Source organism: Ornithorhynchus anatinus, chromosome 14 (assembly GCF_004115215.2).
Source record: "Ornithorhynchus anatinus isolate Pmale09 chromosome 14, mOrnAna1.pri.v4, whole genome shotgun sequence".
Lineage (NCBI taxonomy): Eukaryota > Metazoa > Chordata > Mammalia > Monotremata > Ornithorhynchidae > Ornithorhynchus > Ornithorhynchus anatinus.
Window position 1 is genome coordinate 39613849 of NC_041741.1, and position 13155 is coordinate 39627003.

Sequence of the window (13155 nt, forward strand, 5' to 3'; positions counted from 1 at the left end):
GGGGAGGCGGTGTCGTTGGAAGGCAGCCGGGGCCTAGGTGGAGCGGGCAGCGGCCTTCGGTTGCCGTGGATTTCCAGCCTCCTCGGCTTATGACAAGAGCATCCGTGCGGCCGGGGGGATCAGCGGCTCGGGGAGGGCCGCCTACCGCCCACCACCACAGCGGCGGCGGATGGAAGCCGACCACCTGGGCAGGTAGGGCTCCAGGGCAGGGCAGGGCAGGGCAGGCCCGGCCCGGCGGGGGCGCGCGCGTGCGCGCCAGGGGCTTTGAATGAACCGCTCGGGTACAAAGGGAAAGGGAGCGCGCATGCGCGCAGCCTCTCCCAGGGGCCGGTTAGGGGCCGCGACAAGCCTGTCTCATCACCGGCCCCGATGCCCGCGCCCTCCTCCTCTTCTCCTCCTCCTCTTCTCCTCCTCCTCTTCTCCTCCTCCTCCTCTTCTTCTCCACCGCCTCTCCTTCTCCTCTTCCCCTCCTCTTCTCTTTCCCCTCCTCTTCTCTTTCCCCTTCTCCTCCTCTTCTCCTCCTCCTCTTCCTCTTTTCCTCCTCTTCTCCTCCTCCTCTTCCTCTTTTCCTCCTCTTCCTCCTCCTCTTCTCCTCTTCCTCCTCCTCTTCTCCTCCTCTTCTCCTCTTCTTCTTCTCCCTCCTTTTCCTCCTCCTCTTCTCCTCCTCCTCCTCTTCCTCCTCCCGGCCGGCTTGTTAAATGGCCCCTAGCACGAGAAAGGGAAGAGGAGGAGGCTGCTGCCCCTCGTGCCTCATTCACCTCCTCATTCATTCAGCGTGTTTATTGAGCCCTTGCAGTGTGCTGAGCACTGTACTAAGCGCTTGGGAGAGTACACCGCAACAACAGATACATTCCCTGCCCACACCCTGTGGTTTCCCATGTCCCCCTTTCTGCCCGTGCCTCTGTGTAGCATAAGGGAAGCCAGTCGTTTTTACCCACAAAGGCCAAGAGCCCGTTTGGGGCAGGGATGGTCTCTGTATTTTCATTACCCTATTTATTTTGTTAATGAGATGTACGTCACCTTATTTCTATTTATTTGCTGGTTTTAATGATATGTTCATCCCCTTGATTCTATTTATTGCTATTGTCTTTGTCTCCCCCGATTATACTGTAAACCCTTCAAAGGGCAGGGACTGTCTCTGTTACCAATTTGTATATTCCAAGCGCTTAGTACAGTGCTCTGCACATAGTAAGCGCTCAATAAATACTGTTGAATGAATGAATTGTATGTTCCAAGCGCACAGAACAGTGCTCTGCACACAGTAAGTGCTCAGTAAATGATTGAATGAGTGAAGGAACCCTATTAAAAAAGTTTTCGCCCAGTCCTTTACCCACACCCGAAAGCATAAATGTTTCCTCTGACATTTCTGGTGCTCATGTACTGGCGTGTAATATTAAATGGACAAGTAATATGGGATAGTCTGTGTCCAAAGTATTTGGACAGGTAATATGGGATATTCTGTGTCCAAAGTATCTCTTGGTAGGATTGGGTAGGGCTCTCCGAAATTGAAAATGAAATAAAAGGGTGGCGAGTGAGCAGAGTGCAAGGTCCAACCTGTAAACTCGTTGTGGACAGGGACGTGTCTACTAACTGTTGTGTTTTTCCCCAACTCTTAGTACAGTGCTCAGCACACGGTAAGCATTCAATAAATACGATTGATTTTGACTAGGTAGGCCCCTAACACTTCTCTGAAATGATTACATGAAAAAGTTGCGATAAATACGATTGATTGACTAGAGTATGTAGGCCTCTAACACTTGTCTGAAATGATTACATGAAAAAGTTGCACAAGGATTATCAACAGGAGGGATTTAATTCCATAAATATCATGGAGAAACAACCCAGAGATACAGTGAGCCGACTGAGAATCAAGGCACCCAGCAAAAATGGTGACTAAATTTGGAAGATAGTTCTTTCAGGAAATTGGGGGTTACCGTGTTTGAAATAAAATCTAGTTTTTGTAGGATTCTTATATAGAAAGTAGTAACAGTTTTTCTTCGTATCCATGGAGAACAAAATAAAAAAAGACTTAAATTTTGGAAAGGATTTAGGTAAGCAATTGATTATTATAAAAAACTGAGAGTTTGCCACACTTCCTTCTAAGGAGAATTTTGCAAAATCAAAAAGCTTCCCTTCGGTCATCTGGAAAGAAAGTACTCATTAAGTATCCAAGAATAGGTTAGGTTAGGTATATTTCTCCCAAAAGGCAAAAAAAGCCTGGACAACCCTTTCAGTCCTGGATTTCTATTCCATACCAGAGTTGAAACCTGGGCCTCTTAATGTCATAGTCAAAACCAGTTCTCTGTAAATTGAAGGCATCCATCTGCTTAAGGCAGCTACCACACTATAAGCAGCATATCTCTAATTTAGATGCATAGTGAATAATCGCATAGCAGATTCTTAAAGCTACTTACGATCCTTGGTGAATGGTTCAAAATTCCATATAGAATCTGCAGCTAGACAGTATTTGTTCTACAGGTTTAGGTCTCAGAAACTATAGTATAGTAAAATAGGGGAGGCACAGTGGAACTGCGTTCCAACTAGTCAAGATGCTGCTGACCAAACAGTCGACCTTCACGAGAAGTTTCCCGTCTCTAGGATTAGGTGTACGCCTTTTCAAATCTGCTGAATTAGCCTACCTCATGATGAGCTGTCTTCATCCTTCACTTGGAAAATACCCATCACGCACGCCTTCAACGCTTTTGATGATCCACACTAGATCGGAAGATACTCTAGTTCTTACTCACCTACTTTCTCAGCCTCAACCTTCTGAAAAGCGTAGTGGAAATAGAATCAACGAAGATGTTTATTAGCTCATCTGCCTCAGGGAAATAGCATCCAGTTTAAACTCTGTTTTTTGGTTTTCCAGCATTTCAACCGAGCTGACGTGACTCTCTACCCACGATAGATTCTGACCGGCAGGATGTTGCCTTACTGTAGGGGTTTTAAAGGTTGTTTCTCATTAGCTTCATAGTATAGAAAATGTAAATAGGTAGAATATAGACTATGAGTATCTAGTTTCAATCAGCGGTATTTATTGAGCACTTACTATGTGCAGAGCACTGTACTAAGCGCTTGGGAATACAATACAGTAGAGGTGGTAGACACGTTCCTTGCCCGCATCAAGCTTAGTCTTAGCCGGGGAGACAGACATTAATATAAGTAAATAATTTATAGATGTGTATATAAGGGCTCGGGGGCAAATACCAAATGCCCCAGGGCACAGATCCAAGTCCACAGAAGATACAACATGTACAAACTCTGCAATTACATGGTTTATTGGTGAGTTTCTTCCTTTTCTTACAGCGGGAGGGAAGGATAGGGTGAAGTAAGTCAAGAAAGTCTTTTTTTGTAGCAATACAAAGCAGAGGCCTGCAGCGGCTGAAAGTTTGGGACGGGATCCAACCGAAACCAAGTCTGTCTGCGAGGCAAGATGGTGGTGGTCCCAGCTGAGACTGCTCTGACTTTTGGGAAAGGGAAGGTGCGAGTTGTGGCAGTACTTCAATTTCCAAGCTTGCTGGGGGAATGTGGATTAGCCTGACCAAAGCCCAACCCACCTTTCCACCAGTTTTTCTCCCAAATCAAGCCTGTAGGCCACTTCAAAACACAAGTAGCCAATGAAGCCCTACCCAGGGCTCAAACACCAAGCAGCTGATTTAATAAAGTGGACAATTAGATAACTGTTCACATCTTTTTTTGAGTCTTTGCTGCCTCATCTCTGGCTCAAGACTCTATCTGGAAAAGATTGAGAAGAAAAACAAAAATGATTTAAGGTAGGAAAATAGAGACTGCTGAGTGCATTTTAAGGAGTCATGCTTCTTCATGCTAAGGTAGTAATGTGCTAAGGCCTCAGAGTAAGGGGCCACACAAGCTGAGTCCAACCACCTTTGAAGTAGTAAAATAGTTCTCATTGCCAATTTAATGTTTTCATGTAGTTTATGAAAGCGTTTACCTATGGGCCTTCCAAGAATACAGGCCATCATTATCATCCTACTGTTCAAAAGTTGCTGTGACAAAAATGTTTTGATGGTTGCAAAAATGGCCACATTTTCCATAAACTTCACCATCAGTGGTATCACCTTTGAGAATGAAGGACAATCAGTACTTATCAAAGAATAGTTTCCTTCAGATATATATACACACACATATACATACAAGTATATATGTGTGTGTGTGTGTATCTGGGTGTATGTACATGTACACATGGTTGAAGAAACGAAGGCTAAAAGGCAATTTAATAACTACCTTGTTTGTTAAGGGCCAGTACAAGAATCCTTTATTTCCATAAAAGAGAGCAGTACTCATAATCCTTGATATAATCCTTATCTATTACAAATATGGTATGTAGAAGGACTTTGGATATATAACACCCAGAGACTGGTAGTTGTTGTTTTTATCTGCAAAGAGGTTATGATTGCAATGGGAGATGTAGGTTAGACTTAAGAAAGAATTTCTTGTCAAGGAGATTCAGTATCAAAATGTACCAGAGAAATAGTCAATTTCCTGTCAGTGGGCCGACTCAAGACTAGCAGATTCACATATTTTGAATTATAGGCCTGGAGGCAAGTTAGTGTTTTATTATATGTCAGTTGGGCACTTTATTAAATAACTGCTTCAAAATACCATAGAGTATTTGATTCTGAGGTGATTGTATTTCATTATTTTTACATAATCATTTTAATCATTTGGACGCTTGCTATTTGCCCCTCCCCCAGCCCCACATCACTTACGTACATATCTTTAAATTCTATGTTATAAATTAACATATTAATTAACATAATGTATTTATATTAATATCTGTCTCCCCCTCCAGACCGTAAGCTCATTATGGGCAGGGAACGTTTCCGCTAATTCTGTTGTATTGTACTCTTCCAAGCTCTTAATATAATGCCCTATGCACAGTAAATGCTTAATAAATACCATTGATTGATTTTAATGAGGATACTTCTCTGACCCATTTGGAAACCGTTATTTATCTGTAGGTATTCTCTTCAGCAAGCTCAAGCATTTTATACATTTCCCTTCCACCAAATGATGGCCGCGGCTCCTAACATGGAAGTACTGAATGAACAGCAGGCGCTCGCAGAAGTTCCCGTCCCAGCCGTTGCACAGGAACCTGTTCAAGGTAGTTGGACTCTGCTAACCAGGGACCCATTGACATTTAAATAACCCTGCCTATTGACGTAAAAAATCAATTTGCCTCAGTAGGAAATTCTTTCACCCTCTTACACCTTCATATCGTACCTTTCTTTGACCAACTTCTACTTTTTGTTTGTCCGGCGTTTATCGAAGAATGTGGTCAGAGGGAAAGCAAATCAAAATCAGATAAGAGTCCAGGTTTGGGTTTTTTCTAAGTGAGGCTCATTGAATATTCCATTTGATGGCTTACTGAGTTCTTGTGGTGATGCATAAAAGCAACTGTAGAGAAAAATGTAAGTGTACTCAGGCTGTGAAAAATTAGTATGCAAATGAAGTGTGCTTTTTACTTTTATGCACTGTATCTTTCCATCTGGAAAGATGGATTTTCATTTTAATCTCATCTCCAGAGGTGCTTGTCAACTTACCCACATGCAACCCTACCATAACCGAGCTTTTGGGATAAGCATAGGTGCCAAGTCCATGGAGTTCATTGCCCTGTGAATTTTTGAGCTGGAACTCTGTCTCAGGTACCTGACCAGACTTGAGAGCTTCCAGGCCTGCAACCACCCAATATGGTGGCTTTCGAGGGTATCAGCTCCTCGAGGCCTCCCTTCTTCCCCACCCTCAAAATAAAATGTTGACACATATATGGGTAAGTATATAAAAAATTATCAACCCCCAAGGCATAGTAGTTGGATCACTTAGATAAAATTTCATTCAGCATCCTTTAGTGGATAGCGTTGGTTTTCTTGAGTACTCTTCTTAAAAGTGAAATTTACCCTTGATACTGCCAAATCCTATAATCCCCAACCTATTTATTTACCCTTAGTACCTTATTAAGCACTTACTATGTGCCAGACACTGTATTAAGTGCTGGGGTGGATGCAAGCAAATCAAGTTGGACACAGTCCCTGTCCCACATGAGGCTCATAGTCTTAATCCCCATTTTACAGATGAGGGAACTGAGGCCCAGCAAGGTGAAGTGACTTGCCCAAGGTCACACAGAAAAGTGCCAGAGCCTCTCTGCCCTCTCCACCCACAAAACCTACACTGTGCTCCTCCCAAGCAAACTTCGCTGTCCTTCATTCTCATCTTTCCTACATCCAGCCCTTTACTCCCACCCTCCCACCTGTCTGGAATTTCTTCCCCCTTCAAGATCCGCACCTTAAAACCCTGAAATCCCTCCCTCTCTTCCTCTTGTTCTTCCTCCAACTCATTCTTCTTCCCAGATCCTATTCTCTCAATGATCCCTCAGCATTTATGTACTCAAAGCTATCCCATTTGATTAAGAACTTGTTCATTATCTGTCTTCGCATTCTTGTGACATGACTAGTTAAATGTCTTTTTTTCCCCTAACTAATTTTGGGTCCATCACATACTGGCTTGTATGCTTGAGGATAGCGATCAATCAGTTGTATTTTTTGAGCGCTTACTGCCCGCCGAGCACTCTTCTGGCACTTGGGAGCATACAATCAAAAGAGTTGTCAGACACATTTCCTGTCCACAACAACCTTATTGTCTAGAGACAAGCTTACAGTTTAGTGATCATGATGTTTACCTCCTGTAGTCCCCCAAGTGCTTGATGTATTGTTCTGCATACAGTAGGTGCTCAATAAATACAGCAAAAAGTATTTTGAAACAAATCAACCGTGGACTCAGCACCTCAAAAAATGGCTTCCTTTGCTTCAGGGAAGGTTTCCTCAGCTTTTGGGGATAAAGTCTGCCTTGTTTTCTCCGGAAATAATTTTCTGGGCAAAAATATAAGGTTCGTTGGTATTCTTTCTTATCATATTATCGTATGCAATTATCTTCGTGGCTGTCTGGAGCATTATTATAGGAATATGTTACATTTTGGCATAGCACTTTTGCAATTCAATACATATCTTTTCTAGATTTACTTAGTCTGCCTTCAAAGGAATTTGCTTGAAGGCTAGGTCACAATTCTTGGTTTTATGGGTCTGTTTTGGGGTAACAAGTTAAAATTAAGCTGATTTGTTAGGCATTAAAATTGATATATTAGTAGAACTCAGCGTAAGGAGTGTAAACAAATGCTCTGTTTCAGGAGCTGCAAAGGGAAGAAAAAGAAAACCCAAATCAACTGAGCCCAAAAAGCCGGCTGAACCCAAAAAACCTGCTGAACCAAAGAAGGCAGCCAAGTCGACAAAATCAAAAGGCAAAGGCAAACAAGAAAAAATTACAGACAGTTTTGTAGTGAAACGGAAAATGAATCGCTTCAATGGTGTCTCGGAAGCTGAACTTTTGACCAAGACTCTACCTGATATCTTGACCTTCAATCTGGACATTGTAATTGTAAGTGTGTCACTTCGGCCGTGGTTTAGGCTCCTTCCAGTGTAATGCTTCGGAATCTAAAAGGATGAACAGAAACTACAACTATTTGAATTCAACAGTTGCACACTTTTTCAAAAGTTGTTGGGTGACCCTCGGAACAGCTGCCCTGTAATACTTGACCCATTTGGGGCTATCACTTGGTTTCACTGCCTGCGGGCTATGCGAACACATCTCGACATTTGTCATTACTCTTCCTGCTAGTGAATTCACTTCTCTCTGTCATTACCCCCTTTTCTCTTTCTGACCCTAATCCGTACTCCCTTTTTGCCTCCCTCCCCATCTGTGTCTTACATGTCAGGGACTGATTATCAAGTGTGTTTGGGGAATGAGGCCCTGCAAGTATTTACGTCAGAAAGCGAGGGCAGAGGTAGGTGAGTCACCAGTAAGCATTCCAATTGCAGCTCCCTGGCTTCTTCATTTTCTGCACCATAATTTGATGATCATATTGAAGAAATTCTATAGTTATGCCTGTAAAATGACAAGATTGGATACTAGATCTGTTTCTTAAACCATCACCATACCAGAGTGCCTTTTCATTCACTACTGTACCCCAGAGTTAGGATACTGTTTCTCCTGATGTACAATCACATGGATTACAGTTTTTCTGCTTTTGTCTTTTGTAAAGTATCCAAGATATGAAATTGCCTTAAGGATCAATAAATAATATTTATTTAAGGCTGATGATGTGCAGAGCACCAAGGAGAGAACAATTCAATAGACTTAGTAGACATGACCGCTGTCCTCAAGGAAATTACAATCTAGTTGGGGAAACATTAATCAGAGAGAGAGGAAGAAGCAGAGAGTAAGGTCCTGTTGGGGTGAGGGGTAAAGGTCAGAATAGGAATTCATTCTTCAAATTGAGACTATACAGTGAGTGAAAATTACAGTAGTTGCCATTTGTATATGTTTCCCTTCTGGGTGGATGATGATTTCTTTCATTCCCCAGTTGTATCCCTCCACAGTGCTTTGTAATCCTGAACTTTACCAATATTTTATTCTGCAGATTGGTATAAACCCAGGATTAATGGCAGCCTATAAAGGGCATCATTACCCTGGACCTGGAAATCATTTTTGTAAGTTTTGCTTATTATTGATATTTTGCTGCTGTTCTTAAAAACTCTTTAAATTAATTTCCTGTCCTTTTCTTTCTTTCTGTTTTTTGATAGTTCTCACTCCATTAAATTTATTGTCCAGTAGAAAGCAACGTACCCAGGCATTGAAAATAAATGATAAAGAACCCCAGTAACTGAGTTCCTGTAATGGAATCTTAGGCCATATTATTACTCCTGCCCTTTAAAATTAAATATTACTGTGTATTTATGCTGCCCAAAAAGCAAGATTTAATAAAAACAATTATAAAGTGTTTAGAGCAATTTATAATATGTTGATGATCCTTTGGTTTTCTTCTGTCTCCCCTCAAACCTCATTAATTGTAAAACAAAAATTGGGCTTTTCGATGCATTTGCCTTCCTTCAAAAATCCTTGTAGCATCAGTAATAAGAACACCTAGAACTTGAACTTTTTTGTCGCATTCAAAGTGTGGCTTATTCTGTCTTCACCTTATCTCTGTGAGGTTTGTAGGGATGGGTGTAGTACCCGCGGGTTCTAGTTTTAAGGGAAACTGATAAACAGTAAATCTAAGAAACAGTCTAAGATCTAGAACCAGTCAGTGTTGAGGTCAGCCTTAAAATTCTGTTCTTCTAATACTCAGGATAGTGCTTATGCCACTCAATGATGCCCCCGGCTTCTGTGTTGTAATAGTAACGGGCTGAACTTAATGTAGGTTGAGTTGCTGTACAGCACAGATTTCAATTCCTATTTTCTGCTAAAGCGATACGAGATATGGATGCTTCATCCATAGCCTCCGCACTTCTTCCTCATCACTTCTTGGAGGGCTAGTCTTCTTCTTGCTGTCTGTGAGTCTGTCTCTACTCAGGAGTGGAAAGGCAAGAAGAAGGTGTGTGTGGTGAGTGTGTGTTAGCCCTCATGTAGAGAGCTGTTATTTGTGTTATCATTTGCATTTATGCCCTCACTCTTATCTACTGTATAATTAGCAGTGCGTCTGATCGTCATCCCTGCATTAAATTATAAGGTGCTTGAGGACTGGCACCAGATGTTTTATTTGTATCAGTATGCTCCCTGAGCACTAGTGTAGTATCCTGCACGTGGTTCAGTCAATGCCATTGATTGAGAATAAGGTTTTTGAATGTCTGTGTATACCAATGTGTTCCTGGGCTGAGCTTTCCCTCTGGGTCTTTTTGAAAACGTATTTGTATATCCCTGTGGGGAGAAGTGTGTGTGTCTGTATGTGTTTGTGCATGCTTGCGCAGGCTAGGTTGCTGGTCCAGATTTCAAATCAGCCCCAAAATTGATCCTATTCTATTATCTAGGAGGGGATTGGGAGGGCATGGGACAAACTTGCCTTCAGTCAGTAGGTTTAAGAGCATTTAAGGTCCATTCCAGGATCAAGGGGAAGAAGCCAGCCAGTGGGAAGCAGAGAATCAAAGCCTCAGTCCCACCACCTTGTAGCCCTGCAAACAGAATTGAGGCTCCACCTCCCTCTTCCTGGCCTTGAGCCCACACAGCCCAGCAAGCTAATGGATTCTGCTTCACCCTGGTGGTCAGTGAACAGAGCCTTGACCCTGTTCCCCGGCGGCTGGGGAGAGAGTTGACCACTGAGCCGATTAAGGCCGCGACTTCCATGCTAGCCAGAGAGCCATTTGGGCTATCCAGCTCCTAATTTACCATCATTCCAGATGGTCCCCTGCTCCCAGCCAACCCTCTAATTATTCCCAGAGCACCTAGGAGAGCCGGCGAACGATGAGTGGACCGACCTGTTGAATTGACTGGACGCCAGAAGTGGCCCGCCCAGGATAATAATGTTGGTATTTGTTTGTTAAGCGCTTACTATGTGCAGAGCACTGTTCTAAGCGCTGGGGTAAACACAGGGGAATCAGGTTGTCCCACGTGAGGCTCACAGTCTTAATCCCCATTTTACAGATGAGGGAACTGAGGCACAGAGAAGTTAAATGACTTGCCCACAGCCACACAGCTGACAAGTGGCAGAGAAGGCTGTTGTAGGCTACCAGAGAGCCTCTGCTGCAAAACCCGGTGCTTCTCTAAGCAAAATGTTTCAGGATTTAATAGCCTTGTCAAGATGAATTTGGGCATTAAATGATATTTCTTTTAAAATAGCATATGATGGCTAAAGTTTCAAATTTAGTTTTTTTACATAGAAAATTCCATTCACTAAAGTTATCATGTGGCATTCTGCTTGCAGGAATTTAATTCTCTTTAGAACCATCTATATAATCTCACCTGTTTTTATGAAAAAGAGAATATACTATTCAGTAGTCCTTCCGGTGTTTACAGATGTGTTTCTAAGGATTTGTAGTGAACAAAAGCTACATTTTGAAATATTGTATCAATAGTGAATAAGGGAATGAGTTTTCAACCCTTCCATTAGGTTTCCTGTTGTCCCTGTTTCTACATATGTTTTTGAAAATGTATGTATTGAAGCATTTTCATAAGATGATCCTGAGACTAGGAGTTTGTAGGATTTCCCGGGCAGTTAGAATTTACTTAGGACTTGGATCGCCTGCCCAGAGTCTGCTCAAGAGTAGCACAGTACCCAGTAGCGCAGATTCTGGGAAAGGCATTATTGATAGGATTTTTCACTTGTGACCCCTTTTCCCCTTTCCCACCCCAAGACAGGATCTGACAAGCATTGTGGATCCCACTGCTTCATTGCCCTAGGGGCAGAGAGTCTTGTCAAGTCAAAAGACCTGGTGAGGAGAAAGGGTGGTGCTCAAAGAGCAAGATTTAGCAGCTGAAGGACACAGCGGACAGCCTTAGTATCACAGTATTTTTTTTCTTTTGCAAATCCCCTGTCATTTTGGTGTTAAATTGTTCAGATGTGAGCCCAGTGATCTGAGCCTTTTTTTTTTCCGGAGGGACTAATGGAAAGTGGGATTAAGCCTTTAAGCCTTTCACCTTGTATTAAAAATAAACCTCAGATTTTTGTCTTGTTCATAGGGAAGTGTCTCTTTATGTCAGGGCTGAGTGAGGTCCAGTTGAATCATACGGACGACCATACTTTACCAGGAAAGTATGGCATTGGGTTTACAAACATGGTGGAAAGGACAACCCCGGGCAGCAAGGACCTCTCTAGGTAGGACGGTCATTTGCATCCTTATATCGGGGTCCTACCTTGGAACAGAAGCTCCTTGTGGGCAGGAGCCATCTTCTCTCAGCAGATAACAGCTGGTGAAAATTGTTGAACCTCATTGTATTGTGTTTCTCATTTTAGCAAGGAGTTTCGAGAAGGAGGACATATTCTGGTGCAGAAATTGCAGAAATACCAACCTCGAATAGCTGCTTTTAATGGAAAATGTGAGATCTGGCTTTTGAATTTTATCTTCTTTTTCTTTTCTATAAACCTGGGCATCATGACTGTTTCCTTTTCATTTTAGGTATTTATGAGATTTTTAGTAAAGAAGTTTTTGGAGTAAAGGTTAAGAAGTTGGAATTTGGACTTCAACCACATAAGATCCCAGACACAGAAACCGTAAGTTCCCGAAGCTATTGTTGTAGTCTTCCTGTGTTTTAATGGAAATAGAATCTTTCCCATACATAAAATAATTTAAAGTGAGGATCAAGAGGGAGGAAGACTTTGAAATATTTCTCTTTTCGTAAGTAAAGTATGTCAGGAATAGTTTAGTTGTGCCTGCAAGTAAGAGATGATCAAGTGGAATAATCGTGGGGACCAGGACATTATTGAATGATTAGGAATCCAATCATTAAATGTCAGGTAACTGACATGCCAAGAGACTCTCAAACTAGTGACAGAGTCCACATCCTAAACCTTTGGCTTGAAGTTAATCTGAGGGAAGCTAACGAGGAAGTTCATGGCTGACTTGATGAAACTTTGGTGGGGTTTTTTTTGACAATTAAATTTCCCATTTCTTGGCAATTAGTGGTTGTATAGCACTCGTTGCATGCAGTCCACTGTACTAAGCCTTTGGGAAGTTCATAGTAAGCAAGGGATACATTCGCTGCTCACAGAAGAGTATACACTCTAATGGGGAAATAGCTGATCATTCAGAATGAAATGTATACAACAGAATGTAAAACAACCTTCCAGTCCTTTGATATTTCATAATTACTTGGAAAAGAGAAAGGGATTCAGAATTCCTTGAGTTGTTTAATAGCATCTCTCCTTATATAATAAGATGCAGTTAGGAATATAATGTTGAATGAGTTGAGCCAATACACTGATGGGTGAACAATCCCTTAAGTCAAAAAATCTGATGAAAAGTATTGTATATCCTCTCGGTAAGTCAGAATACAATGCCATATCAGCTCAACAGGAGGATATACACCTTATTCTTTCACCAGGCCTAAAAGACTGAATATGCAGCTTTCCTTTCACTTTTTTTTTAAACCTAGTAGCGTAATTGTGGTACTTCAAAGTTCTTTCTTTATGCCAAGCACTTTATTAAAAGCTGGGGTAGAGGCAATCAGGTCGGAGACAGTTCGTGTCCTAAAAAGGACTCACAGTAGTTGTTGGATCTGTGATAGTCTTAAATTCAGAAGCTACTCAAGTTCTTATTCTGCCAGACTTTCCCAAACAAATCCTTTAGTAAGCTGTGTTTCTGAAGGTGCACA

The 13155-nt window shown here is 42.0% G+C and overlaps 1 protein-coding gene across 1 annotated transcript in view; it reads left to right on the plus strand.

The window, feature by feature from the left end:
* TDG (thymine DNA glycosylase) overlaps nt 1–13155 on the plus strand; it is a 17730-nt gene continuing 4575 nt past the window's right edge. Inside the window, exons 1-7 of the mRNA XM_007670023.4 lie at nt 1–192; nt 4983–5125; nt 7202–7449; nt 8492–8561; nt 11524–11659; nt 11798–11880; nt 11961–12055. Coding sequence (XP_007668213.1) covers nt 170–192; nt 4983–5125; nt 7202–7449; nt 8492–8561; nt 11524–11659; nt 11798–11880; nt 11961–12055 — 798 coding nt within the window. The 5' untranslated portion in view covers nt 1–169. The remainder of the gene's footprint in view (nt 193–4982; nt 5126–7201; nt 7450–8491; nt 8562–11523; nt 11660–11797; nt 11881–11960; nt 12056–13155) is intronic.